Raw genomic sequence first — 13,911 nt, forward strand, 5'->3', positions numbered from 1 at the left:
TTAAGACAGTTCAGTTCCTGGATAGGAACCTAAAATAAAACTTTCACGGTAGAAAAGCTCCTGTGTTATGGTCTTAGAAATCAGAATTTATTTTTGTTTCCCTTATGTTGGAAAAAATGAAGAAGTTACTTACCAATTCCACTTTTCCAAACACCCCTGTTGCTATGTACTTGACATTGAATAATGAACTAATTTGTTTCAAATGGACTTTTAAAAGCAGGGTGCCCACTGTGTTCAAAGCATTTATTTAGTCATTTAATATATATTGAATATTTAATGTTCAAATAATGGAGGTGTAAATGAGCCAAATATTTTTCTTGTCTTCAAGAATCTATTATAATTTTGTTGAAGGGGTAAATATAGTAAGTGCAAGTAAGTAGCCATTTGCTATCCTTTATTGTGATATGAAAGTTCAAGAAGAGGAAGTATGTTTGGGCGGGTAGAATGGATCATAAAAGGTTTCATAGAAAGTGACATCAAATTTGGACTTAATTTTGGATAGAATTTTGATTTGTGGAGAAAAATGGAAAGGGTGTACAAGGTGGAAGAATACAAAGATAGAAAAGGGAATATCAGAGAGTCTAATTTGCCTGGAAATTAATAATGAGACTGGAAATGTAGTTGTTATGGATTGAATTGTGTCCCCCCAAATGTGTGTCAACTTCGCTTGTCCATGATTCCTAGTATTGTGTGATTGTCTGCCATTTTGTCACCTGATGTGATTTTCCTGTGTGTTGTAAATCCTACCTCTATGATGTTAATGAGGTGGGGGTAGTTGTGTTAATGAGGCAGGACTCGATCTACAAGATTAAATTGTGTCTTAAGTCAATCTGTTTTGAGATATAAAAGATCAAAGTGAGCAGGGAGACATGGGGATCTCATACCACCAAGAAACAGCTAGGAGAGTGGCACATCCTTTGGGCCGGGGGTCCCTGTGCTGAGAAGCTCCCCTACTGCGAATGATTGATGACAAGGATCTTTTCCCAGTGTCAACAGAGAGAGAAAGCCTTCCCCTGGAGCTGGCACCCTGAATTTGGACATCTAGCCTCCTAGATTGTGAAAGAAAAAATTTCTCTTTGTGAAAGCCACCCACTTGTGCTGTTACAGCAGCACTAGCTAACTAAGACAGTAGTGTAGGGTCTCTTTGTTTGGGAGCTTAAATGCCAGGTAGAGGAGAATAGACCACAAGGAACCAAAGACTGTTGTTGATTAGACGAGCACTGTGACTAGAGCTCAGACATGTTCATCTGGCCACAAGAGGACATCAGGGCCTCAGGGCCAGTGCCGGTCCACAGAAGAGTTTCCAGCCACCTAAGTAGAAAGTCTAGGACAACATAGTGAGTTTTCATAAAATCAGATTTATTTAATATAAAGGACTGCTGTATATTCTGAAGTTGTCTCCCTTACAGTACCAAAAGTAGTCTATAAAAAAAAAAGATAGTTTTTTTTTTTAAAGAATGTTTTTATCTGGCAAAATTAAAAGTTGCCAATTCTATGATGGTCAGTACAATTTTTTTTTTAAAATGTTATTGTTGAGAAAAACAGAAGCTTGGGAACAACTGACACATGGGTTCATTAAGACATCGGAGAGTTTGGAGCTGGTGCAGGCACTCTCATTGTGTGCTGTCGTGTTGATTCCAACTCCTAACGACTGTACTATATGACAGAGTAGAGCTGCCCCATAGCGTTTCCTAGGCTGTAATCTTTATGGGAGTAGATTGCCAGGTCTTTTCTCCCATGTAGCCACTGGGGGGTTCAAACCTCTAACCTTTTGGTTAGTAGCTAAGTGCTTAACCATTGCACCACCAGGGCTCCTTACTCTCAGATTAAAACTCAGCTGCCATCGAGTTGATTCCGACTCATAGCGACCCTACAGGACAGAGTAGAACTTCCCCATAGAGTTTCCAAGGAGGGCCTGGCGGATTCGAACTGCTGACCTCTTGGTTAGCAGCCGTAACACTTAACCACTATGCCACCAGGGTTTCCACTCTCAGATTAGAGTAGTAAAAATAGGAAAACAGTGAAAGAAGGAAGATATCTGGGGGAAAAGAGCAGAGAATGAACCAACCATTGGTTATGGGAATCATCAGAGGACAATTCTAAGGGTGCTACTGATAAAAAACTGGAGTCAAGAGGATGATGGTAGCTTGATGGAGTCAGAGTAGGCAGAGGCTGACAGAGGAGATGGTTTTGGTTTTGAAAATGTTGTGTGGATGTTCCTCTAGGACAACTGTTTATAGATGCCCATCGGGCAACTGAACTGTCACTCAGAAAGGGAGGGAGGATCACTTATTGGTAAGAGACAGCAGACATTTGTTTTACACTTGCAACAAGCCAAGCCTAAAATTTGGGGGAAAGAGATATATTTGCGTGTCACTTCTATAGACTCCTTACAATTAGTTTTTCCTTCATTAAGTATTTGTCATTTAATATAATTCTTTAACCTCTGTTTTTTGGTGCCTCTGGGGACCTGTAATACAAAGATATATTGCAAACACAACAATAAACCTTTCAAATCTAGAGTTGATCTTCAAAATCATAAATGAATAGAAAACTAAGACTGAAAAAAACTTTATTAGTATGTTAGCTTAGGCTACAGTAGCAAATAGACCCAAACATGTAATGGCACCAAAACCCAAAAGAAATCAAACCCATTGCGTCAACTTGATTCTGACTCATAGCAACCCCATAGCACAGAGTAGAACTGCCCCATCGGGTTTCCAAGGAGCACCTGGTGGATTTGAACTGCCAACCTTTTGGTTAGCAGTCATGGCCCTTAACCACTATGACACCAGGGTTCAGGACCATAAAAATTTCTATCTTGGTTACAGTTTGTCTTTTGATGGACAAGCGAACATGCTGGTGTAATGGCTGTCCTTCAGGACCTAGGCCAAAGTTGGCCCCATCCTCATGAACACATGGCTTCTAAGATCACTCTGTCTCTTGCATCTTGGCCAGCATGCGTTGGAGATTTCAGGCCTCAAAGTGGCAAACATCACTTCCACTCACAGTCCAGTTAGGACTCAGTCACATGGCCCCATATATCTGCAAGGGCAACTGGGAAGCCTAGTCAAGCTTTGCATCCAAGAAGAAGAGAGAATGAATTTTGTTGAAGAGTTAGCAGTCTGCCATGATTTGCACTAAATCATCTGAGAAAATGTGAAGCTCTAATTAGTAAAACATGTGGTCAGGAAGAGCACTTTGTGTATCAATGAACAGAACCTGTAGCGCTGCTTCTCTGGAAAGACAGTCATTGCAATTAATAAGAACTTCCAGTCATGTAACAGTTAAACCATGCTTTAATAGTAGCAAAAATAAAGCTAGCAAACAGTTGAATTCCCCTATAACAGTGTTCAGAGTCTTTGCAAGGGTATCATTTGCTTTTTCTAGCTGAAAAGCAATCTAAGCTAATTGACCTGAAATGATGAGGTCAAGAGAGAAGAGAACCATGTCCCAACGTTAATCATGTTTTCTAAAGGTGAATCCTTTGCAGCCTTCTTCTTTGTTGGTAGGGATGTGGACCCCTTTGATGTGTTCGTGGTTTTTGCACTTCTTTCACCATCAGCGTTTTTTGTTCTCTTAAATTGTCCTTGAAGTAACTGCATCTTGCTCTGTACCCTTTTTTCCTTCCCTTGGCCTGTGACCACTTGCCTCCTTCCAGTAAACTTACTACAAACCTCATACCTTTCAGCTTAGGTCTACACTTGAGCCTGAACAAAGAATAGCAAATAGAAACCCATTGGCAATAATCCCTCGCTACTCAAGATCTTACATCACTTGGTATCTAGAGATCTCTGCATTTATTCATGCAACATAAAATGGAGATTATTCCTGTCTTTATCGTGTCCCTTAGGACTAAATTCCTTCTAATTTAAAATCAAATGTCTCTGTTGGGGATCCTTCTTCTCAAAGGCTTAAGGTTATTGTCAGCTGTGCTTCGTTAAGTACTTCATTGACATCGACAATAATATATTGTTTCTTCTGGTTTAGGATTTGGAAAGGGAAGCATTTTAAAGAAATTAAGGATTTCAAATATTAGCTTTGCTTTAGATTGATCCTCAGTGGATGATGCAGCCTTGTCCTGGTAAGTAGTAGGGAGCAGTTGAGGAGCTAAGGTGGGGGTAAGCTAGATGGGTAGGAAACCTTCATGTTGTTGTCGTGTGTGCCATCAGGTTAATTCTGACTCATAGCTACCCTAGAGGACAGAGGAGAACTGCCCCATAGGGTTTCCAAGGCTGTATGTAATCTTTATGGGTAAAATGCTCGGCTGCTAACTGAAAGGTCTGCGGTTTGAACCCACCAGCTGCTCCGCAGGAGATAGATGTGGCAGTCTGCTTCCATAAAAATGTACAGCCTTGGAAACCTTATGGGGCAGTTCTACTCTGTCCTGTAGGGTTGCTATGAGTCAGAAATGACTCGACAGTAGTGGGTTTGGTTTCCTTTTTATGGGAGCAGATTGCCAGGTCTTTTCTCCTGTGGAGCCACTGGTGTGTTCGATCCTCCAGCCTTTTGGTTAGCAACTGAGCACTTAACCATTGTGCCATCAGTGCTCCTTAGGAAACCTTTCATAAAATAGTGTGGTTTAATTAGAACACTTTAGTGGCCACCTAGTATGAGAACACTATTTGGGCAGAATACTAAAACAGGTAGAAGGCAGGGTCACACATCCCACTGTGGACACTAAAGGAGGCAGATCATCTTTTTCCCTAACAGCTAGGGCATCTAAAAAATACCCCTGCCACGGGCTCTGATCCTTAAGGGAGTGGTGGGAAAAGCAGGATCCTGAGAAAGCCATCATTTGCAGCAGTGGTGGAATGCAGAGTCCGTGGCATAGAGATGACTTCCAAGGGGCGGGGTCCTCTGCAGACTCTGTCTGGGCGGTCATCTTGCCTGTGTTCTAGGCTAGGCTACCCAGCTTCCTGGTTCCTGCTTATTTCCTGAACCTCGTTCTTTGCTTCTGTGATTGCTCTACAAGAAATTGTGTTCTGCTTACATTGGTCAGGGTAAGTTTCTGTTGTCCTGGAACCAAGAATTCTTGACTAGCATAAAGACCCAGAATGTCAGCTATACCTATTGTTTTCCATTAAAAATCACTCATTTTTTAATTGGGAAAATTATATATTAACTGAAAGAACTTAGAAGATATAGACAAGCAAAAAGAAAGGAGAAAAAAAAGCACTGTAACTTCATCACCCCTTGTGGTGTATACTCTCCCAGATTTTTTTCTGTGCATATGAATGATCCTCCCTCCTTCCCTCCTTTCACTATTACAGACAGTGCTATAATACTATGATCAGCACGGTTACCTATCTTTTCACACCTGTGTCCTGCATTTGCTCTTATCTATAGCATTGCTTCTACTCATGAACATAGACTAAGTTGGTCCAGCCTAGCGTAAGTATTTTTGTCACACTTAAGTTGCCTTTGAATAAATATATGTAGAAGTGATACAATTCGAACACACTAGAAGGCATATAAAATGGTTTCAGGCGAAGCGAGTCAGAGTATCAATCTAGCAGAGTAAAACCTGTGTTCCCCCTGCCAGATCAGAGTCCTCAGGCACCTGACATGGCTCTCTCATTTGGTCATACCCAAATGAATTCGACACATTTATACTCATGTTGCTAGGACCCAGGGCTTCCAGAGAAAGACTGGGACAGAAGCATGCTCTCCTGAAAAGACCTAATCTTTCCAGAGAAAGACTGGGAGGGAGGCATACTCTCCTGAAAAGACCTAATCTTTCCAGAGAAAGACTGGGAGGGAGGCATACTCTCCTGAAAAGACCTAATCTTTCCAGAGAAAGACTGGGAGGGAGGCATACTCTCCTGAAAAGACCTAATCTTTCCAGAGAAAGACTGGGAGGGAGGCATGCTCTCCTGAAAAGACCTAATCTTTCAACTAGAAATATATACACATTTTACTGATTTCTCAGAATGCAATAAATTGAGCTCTAATTCAAGACGAGTTATAGAATATATGTTTTTAAATAGATTATTACTTATAGGTATAAACAGTAACTGCCATTACTAAGTACTCTGGGAGGACAACTTTACTGAGTATACTTGAACTGATAAATGGCATTTGCAAACAGCAAATATATTAAAAGTTTTTAGGAAGTCTGTTCTCTACCTTTTCCTATTTAATAGGTTTTAGTACGCTTTTCTTCATAAACGTCAACCCCACAAGGATTAAAACAAATAGACTCTAAATTAATTGCAATTCTATTTTTCAACCTAGATCGCCTTTAGTCGGTCTCATTCTATGGCTCTTTATTCCATTATTTGTCCTTAATGTGTTGACTTTTTTCCTTTAAAGCCTTATTCTGATACTAAAAATTACAGCTTATAGCTCTTGTCTTCTTCCTGGTGAGTAGTAAGCAAATTTTCCTTTTATTGCTGACCCCAAATTAAAATTAATAAATATATTTGAGAAACTGATTTACAACATTTCTAGTGATTCTCCAACAAGTGTGCAGGCAAAACAGTTATCCCCCCCCCCCATAAACCGTCTGTAAGCTGCTTATAAGATTCTTACTATTAATTTAATTTTTAAATCACATACATATAGTGACTGTGTTCATGCAACAGCAGTCTTTCTCCATGATAAGGTAACTATTTAATTTTTATTATTATTTTTAAAAAATATCCAGACACAGGGAAAACAGGGTAGAGAGGAGGAACGTGCTGTCTCATTAGGGGGAGAGCGGCTAGGAATACATAGCAAGGTGTGTATAACTTTTTGTATGAGAGACGGACTTGATTTGTAAACTTTCATTTAAAAAAAATTTAAAGCACAATTAAAAAAAAAAATCCATCCAATGCTTTGTTAAGTACAAGAAAATTAAGAATAAGTAACTTTTTAGATCCTGGGCCTCAACATTCCTTTGCTATTCATATCAAAATGCAGTAGTCTTCACATTTGTTACCCTGGATTTCAAAAGAATATATTTCTAAAAGCTATTTATATAGAAACACAAAGGAGAACATAATTAAGCTGGAGTCTTCCCATATCATTGTTTTTGGGGTCTAAGCAGCAGAACCATGATGTAGGTAAAAGAATACAATGGCCAGGTTCCAGTGTATGTGATTCAAGCTGAACAAAAAGCTGAATGGTGAATACGTTAACCTCACTCATGGAAAGGATGCTCAGTAGAGGGTCTCCGTCTTTAGAGACCAAACAAGGGCAATTGAGCCAACATGGCAGCAGCAATGATGTGGGTATTTATAAAACAATACTTTCTAACACTTATCAAGATAGGCTAAGGACACCCATTCCTCATCCCTCTTTGAGTACAAGATAGGCTGCTCATTTGTTTGGAATGGTTCTTGATGGGAAATATTCTGCAAGACAGAAAGATATCTTTTCTAACTTGAGAACCATCTTTCTTCCTTGAGGCTTGTCTTAGTCATCTAGTGCTGCTATAACAGAAATACCACAGGTGGATGGCTTCAACACAGAGAAGTTTATTCTCTCACAGTCCAGTAGGCTACAAGTCCAAATTCAGGGTGTCTTTTCCAGGGGAAGGCTTTCTCTGGCCACTCTGGAGGAAGGTTCTTATCATCAATCTTACCCTGGACTAAGAGCTTCTCCATGCAGGAACCCCGGGTCCAAAGGACACATTCTGCTCCTGGTGCTGCTTTCCAGGTGGTGTGAGGTTCCCACTCTGCTTGCTTCCCTTTCCATTTATCTCCTGTAAGATAAAAGATAATGCAGGCCACACTCCAGGGCAACTCCCTTTACATCGGATCAGGGATGTGAATTTAGTAAGGGAGTAATAATCCCACCCTAATCCTCTGTAGCATAAAATTACAATCACACAATGCAGGACAGTCACACAATACTGGGAATCATGGCCTAACCAAGTTGACACGTATTTTTAGGGGACACAATTCAATCCATGACAGGGCTCAAAACTTTGTCTCATTCTTTCCAGTGTGAATCAAGCCCAGTTACAGAAGTCACAGACTCTACACCTCTCATAACCTAACTCCTATTGCAGAATCACTCAGCAATTAGGAACTCACCCTGTTCCAACTCCACATCAAAATTCAGCAAGAGTCCTTGGTATGGGCTTCTTTTACTATTATCTTCCGATTTGCAGAGCCATTCAGAGCATTTCTTTACTGCTATAGAAGGGTCGCTACGAGTCAGAATCGACTCGATGGCACTGGGTTTGGTTTTTTTGGTTTACAGTATGCAATAAAATGTAATCTAAGAAACAACCCTAGTAAATAAGGAATATAAGAGCAAATATTTTTTGATGTTTTGATTTTTTTGATGGCTCAGTTTTACCCGAGCTATGTCTGTTTCCTTTTGACAATTAAATCAGTACCACATGAAAATTTTCTTAGAAATAAACTTCCTGTGCGCCGTCAACACCAACTCAGAGAGACCCTATAGGACCGAGTAGAACTGCCCCATAGGGTTTCCTAAGCTGTGATCTTAACAGGAGCAGATCGACAGGTCTTTTCCCCCTTGGAGCTGCTGGTGGGTTTGAATTGCTGACCTTTTGGTCAGCAGCTGGACATTAACCATTGTGCCACCAGGGCTCCTTAGAAATAAACTACAAACATTAACTTCTGTCTGCGAAAGTGAGAGGAAGTCTCTTCTTTCAAAGTATGTGGAAAAAAGTTAAGTATTCAATTAGTTATGGAGCCTTTTTTGATATTTCAAATTCTATACTGACAGATATCCAGGAAAGCATTCTTTCAATTTTCTAACACTAATACAAAAGCAGTTAAAATTTTAAAGGGCAAGATGCTTTTAAAAACAACTGTGTTACATTTCATATTTTGATATAGTGATCAGGCTGCAATTTTTCCAATTCTAAACATTACCACTCTATGAAGGGCTCTTCCGTATCTTAATTTGTTCAGGTGCACTCTCTTTAAAGGGGGTTTGAGCTTCCAAGCCATACTCTCCCGTTCTTACACTCTAAAGCTATCTGCTTCTGTTTCAGAGTATTGGATGGGACACATCTCTGCACTTGAGTGGATGGCTTTTAAGGGATCCCTCCTCTGCAAAGGTACTGTCCCATATCCCATTTTAACTGTGGTAAACGTTTTAAGTTGAAGATGAGTCTTTACCACTTAGAACATAAACGTCAGAGCTACTATGTTACATAGATGCTACACACCTTATTGATTTCATGTGTTTGTGATGTTTTCCAGAGGTCTGTTTTGAAACAACCTTAAATACCATATTCAGAAATAACTGACTCAATGGTAAAAGAGATAATTTGGGGTCCTTCCTTATGTTTTAAAAAGAAACCAATACCATTAAAAAAAAAAAATTCCAACTATGCAAACCAAACCACACTTATTGCCGGCAAGTCGATTCCAACTCATAGCGACCCCATAGAACAGAGTAGAGCAGCCCCATAGGGTCCCAAGGGGTGGCTGGTGGATTCAAACTGCTGACCTTTTGGTTAGCAGCCAAGCTAAAATGAGATTAACAAAACTAAAGATGACAGGTATGTCAGCTAAGCCAGCAAGTTAAAATTATTCTAGGTACACCCAAATCGATTAAAATGCCTTTTTTATTTTGCATTTCCCAACTACTCAAAGTGTAAGCATTATCAGTTTTTAAATTCCATTTATTACTATTCTATCTGAAAGAAGAATTTACTGAATAAAGTGTTAAGTTGCAGGATGTCGCCTGTATCTGTCCTTGTTAACAATTCCTGTGATTTATTAAAAGCCATAGGCAGCCAATTTAGTACACGAAGGTCTAGGCCTGGCCGTAAGTAGTTGGTAACCCAGTGAGAATTAAGACTTTAAGGTCTCTTAAAACTAATGTGATTCAAACTAAAAGCAGGTAAAGCAAAAACACCTGGTGAAAATGCTCCAAGTAGAGCCTCCCTGGTAAGTCAAATCTAACCAATGACTCAAATGGACGATTAAAATGAACTGCACCGTTTCCTTCAACTATGTCTATAAAACCCCATAAATTATTTTTGGCCCAGAAACCCAGGAGTTACAATAGCACCTTCCTTTTGCACGTTTTAATGTTCTATATACATTTATCAACAGTTCTTATTCCAAGTTCATGGTCTTCATATACTGTCTAAACAAGACCCTGGTGCCTCTTGGTGACCACCCCCCCCCCACGCTGTTCCCTACGGAGAGGGTCGAGACCGCACGGTAAAGTCATCCAAAAGTGGAAGGAAACATTTTGCTTTTCTTATTTATTGAGAGGCAGCGATGGCCCTGGCCGAGGGAAAGGGGAGCGCTGGGCTGAGCCGCGGCCACCAAGTGTGTGTGTGTGGCGGGAGGGGGACGGCCACGCTCCTCCAACTCAGCCCTCCGGACCCAGAAAATGACCAGCCCCTCCGCCCAGCTGCACCCTTGACCCCTCCCCCCTTTCCGGGCCTCCCCCGGCCAGCCCGAAGGGCAGCCAGCGGACCCCGACCTCGCGCCGCCCGCCTCCTTTCGCAACCCCATCGGGCGGGCCGGAGCGGCCGCGCTAAGCCTGGGGCCCGGCGGGGACCCCGACCCGACCCCTCCGGCCGCGCCCCTCCCCCCGTGTAACGCACCTGCGGCCCCGCCCCCGGCCAAACGCTGAGGCGGCGGCGGACTGGCGCGACCGGGAGGCTCGGCCCTCGAGGCACAGTCACCTTCCCTTCCCCCGCCATTCCGCCCACCCCCCTCGCTCAGCCACCGAGCAGCCACCGCGCTCCTCGGCCGCCCCGAAATCTAAAGGGGTCCGTCTCCGGCACCACAACCAAATGGCTGAGCCTCCCTGGCCGGCTGCGCAGCCCGCCCATTGGTCCCTTCCCCCCCGCCGCCGCCACCATGGGCTGTTGCCCGGAGACCCTCGGCGATGATTGGCTCTGGCTGCTGCCACTCGTCCTCGGGGCCGCAGGTCCCGCCTCCACGGCGATCAGGTTAGTGTGCGCTGCGGGTGCTGGGGGCTCGAGAACCGAGCGGAGCTGGTTGAGCCTTCAAAGTCCTAAAACGCGCGGCCGTGGGTTCGGGGTTTATTGATTGAATTCCGCCGGCGCGGGAGCCTCTGCAGAGAGAGCAAGCGAGAGATGGAAATGGACAAACGGATTCATTTAGAGCTGCGGAACAGGACGCCCTCTGATGTGAGCATTTGCCAAAAATATCTCTGTCGGTCCATTCTCCTACTTTGTCTGTCTGTGTTGGGGGGGGAGGCACTGTTTTTTGAGAGGGGGGCGCCCAGAAGGTGTGGGTTTGAGAGTCGGACTGCAAATGAATTGCAGGGTTGGGGGATTGCAATGCCATCCGAGAATGTTCCGGCTGCTGCTGCCGCTGCCCTTGGTGTGTGACTACCTGTGCGTGTGCTCCCGCGTGTGCGCGTCCAAGTGTGCGAGTGTGGGTGCGAGTGTGCGTGCGAATGTGCACCCATCGGGGGCCAGCGGGCGCACGCGTTTGGGTCGGAGAGAATGAGGGAAAATCACCCTCTGAGCTCGCTGCTCCCGTGACTCCGTCGGGGGGAAAGATTAACGAGGGAGGGGGAGGACAGGGGCTGCCTCCTGGATTTAACAACAAAAATAAGGGGCTTTTATGTTTTATAAACGTAGCCCTCCTTCCGCGCCCCCCCCTCCCGCGCCTTCCCCCTCCCTTTCTCTCTCTCACACACAATAAGTTTTGGGCTTCGCGAGTCCAGTTTAGTTTCAGATAAATGTGGGCCGAGGCCCCCGGGGACAGCGCGTGGGGAGGGGGCTGCAGTGGAGTTGGGAATGGCTCGAGTTTAAAGTGCGTCTTCATTTCTTTGCAGTGATGAGGCGAGAGACGGGGGAGCCATATTTGTAACTTTGTAGTGTTCGTGAACGCGCCCTTTCTCTCCCTCCCTCCCTGCCTTTCTCTGCCTCCCTTCCTTTCCTCTTTCTCTCTCACTCTTTCCACCCCACCTTCGGGCCAGATGCTGATGTTTCTTCCTTTCCTTCGGAAGGGAGGATAAATTAGAAGGCGGGGGGAGGGATTTTCGAACGTGGAAAGGCACAGATAATCCCCGCGCCTCCCCACCTCGAGCCACCACTGTTGCAAGTTACCGAGAGGCTACGTCCCGGACCCCTTCGCCCCAGCTCCTTCCGGCCTCCCTAAGATGCCAGCCTCGGAGCCTCGCCTCCCCGTCAACACGAGCCCCCAGCCCGGCTTTCTCTGGGGTGGGCTCTTTGGCAGCCATTCGCGCCTGGTTCATAAATGGGCACGGGAAACTTTGTCAGGACGCGAGCTGCCCAGAGCTGGTGCTGGTGTTGGGTATTGGCTGGGTCCAGGTTTATGGGGGCATAGAAAACACGCAGCTCCGGGACGGAGTTTGCCTTCTCTTCGCCGTTATTGATTGGGCAGCGGAAGGAGTCCGGCCGGAGAAAACTTACACGGATGGGAACCGGGAGGCTCTGGCAAAAGCCCACTCCTAGGAGAGGGGACAGTGAGGGTGGGTTACTTGCACGCTCGTTTTTATTTCGGTCTGCCTCCCGCGTGCAAACATGAGTGTTTTATGCGAGTTGGCTCAGCGGAGGAGACCCCCAGGCCCGGGGCGAAGACGCTGGCCGACTCCCCTCGTGGCCCTGCGGGGAGATCTGGGGCGCGCGGGCGGGCGAGGAGGACCCTCTATAACCTCGGTGGCCGTGTTTGCGCAGAGTTGGGAATTTGGGTAGCACTGTGCGCTGACCTGTCGCCTCTCTAACCCGCTAAAACCCGAATCCCTGGCGGAGGTCGGCTTTGCTTCCCCTTTTCCCTAGTTCCTCCCCCAAACCTGAGTGTGACTTTTGAAAACAAGAGCCTTTTTGTGCCCCCCACCCCCATCATAACGCAGCTGTGGACTGGAGACGAGCGAGTGCCTTATGGCGCGCAGGGCTGGGGGATGGCCGCCGGAGAAGGCAGGAGTTTCCGCGAACAATTCGCTGGCGGTTTTCTTTCTCTGGCCGGTATCATCCCAGCTTGGACCCCGGGCCGGAGGATTTGGGGCTGGGTGTGGTGATGGGGGAGGGGGCTGGAGGCCGCGGTCTTCCCGCGTACTTTCCGGAAGCCCCCGGTGCGGAGGGGGAAGGGCGCCAAGTAGGGGGCCGGGGTCGCAGCTGCTCGGTGTGGGGGCGCGGTTCGCCGGACGAACCCTATACACATTGCTGGCCAATTGGGAGCGAGATCGAAAGCGGGTCGAACCGGCTCTTTAAACTTCACCGAGTGTGTGTCTCTGTGTGTGTGTGTGTGGTGTGTGTGTTGGGGGAGGGGAGCGCGACGCGCCGAACTGGGAGAGATTTCTCACGCTTCGCCCCCTCGCCTCCTAGTCTCCCTGCCCACTCGCCTGCCCCCGGCCTTGAGGAGGGGTGGGGAGCGGATGGGGGTTGAGAGGACACTTTCTGCATATTTGGATAGGAGGGGGAAAAGGCTACCTAATGAGGGACAAAAGGGGTGGGGGAGGAGGAACTGTTTTCTTTTAAAATGTCCTAAATGCAAATAGCTCCCGGAGAGCGCTGCCTGCACCCCTCCCTGCCGCGCTGCCCCCGGGCCCCCACACACCCACCTTCGGAGCCTCTCCCAACTCTGTTCCGGCGGCTGGTGGCCACGCCGCGACGCCGAACTAGGACGAGCAGCCATGTTTCCCCGGGTCTCTCGCGGCCCGCCCCGCCCCTCCCCCACGGCGCGGCGGGCGCGGAGCGCGGGGCTCGGAATGCGGGCGCCCGCTCCATGCGGCGGGGCGCCGGGGCGGCCGGGACGCCGTGCGCGCGGGCCGGGGCGCGGGCGCGCCGCCTCGGCCCCCGGCCCCGCCTCGCGCTTTCCCGAGTGGTTCCGAGCGCGAGGTGTTTAATTTAGGATTTTTTTTCACAAGCAGGCCAGCCTGGGGCCGAGCCCGAGGGGCGCGAGGCGTTATTGGGGGGGCGGGGGCAGCCGCCAAGGCCTTGCGCGCCTGTGGCACGACTGCCGGGCGCCGGGCTGCCATTTT

At 46.4% G+C, this 13,911-nt stretch overlaps 1 protein-coding gene and 1 long non-coding RNA gene across 4 annotated transcripts in view; one reads left to right on the forward strand and one right to left on the reverse strand.

Annotated features, from left to right (window-relative positions):
• Positions 1-353: 353 nt before the first annotated feature.
• On the reverse strand, positions 354-13,618 carry LOC135227270 (uncharacterized). The gene is made up of 3 exons (XR_010317416.1): positions 13,492-13,618; positions 10,535-11,010; positions 354-7,690 (listed from the first exon to the last, which is right to left on the reverse strand). It is a non-coding gene; the product is annotated as an uncharacterized LOC135227270 (long non-coding RNA).
• The window catches only part of ANP32A (acidic nuclear phosphoprotein 32 family member A), a 40,270-nt gene continuing 37,340 nt past the window's right edge, over positions 10,982-13,911 (forward strand). Inside the window, exon 1 of one of the 3 annotated variants that reach the window (XM_064267335.1) lies at positions 10,982-11,086. In XM_064267335.1, coding sequence (XP_064123405.1) covers positions 11,033-11,086 — 54 coding nt within the window. In that variant the 5' untranslated portion in view covers positions 10,982-11,032. Of the gene's footprint in view, positions 11,087-12,635; positions 12,896-13,911 lie in introns of those variants that run through there. The other 2 variants (XM_064267334.1, XM_064267336.1) reach the window with 2 other exon arrangements.

The sequence above is a fragment of the Loxodonta africana genome, chromosome 13 (assembly GCF_030014295.1).
Source record: "Loxodonta africana isolate mLoxAfr1 chromosome 13, mLoxAfr1.hap2, whole genome shotgun sequence".
Classification (NCBI taxonomy): Eukaryota; Metazoa; Chordata; class Mammalia; order Proboscidea; family Elephantidae; genus Loxodonta; species Loxodonta africana.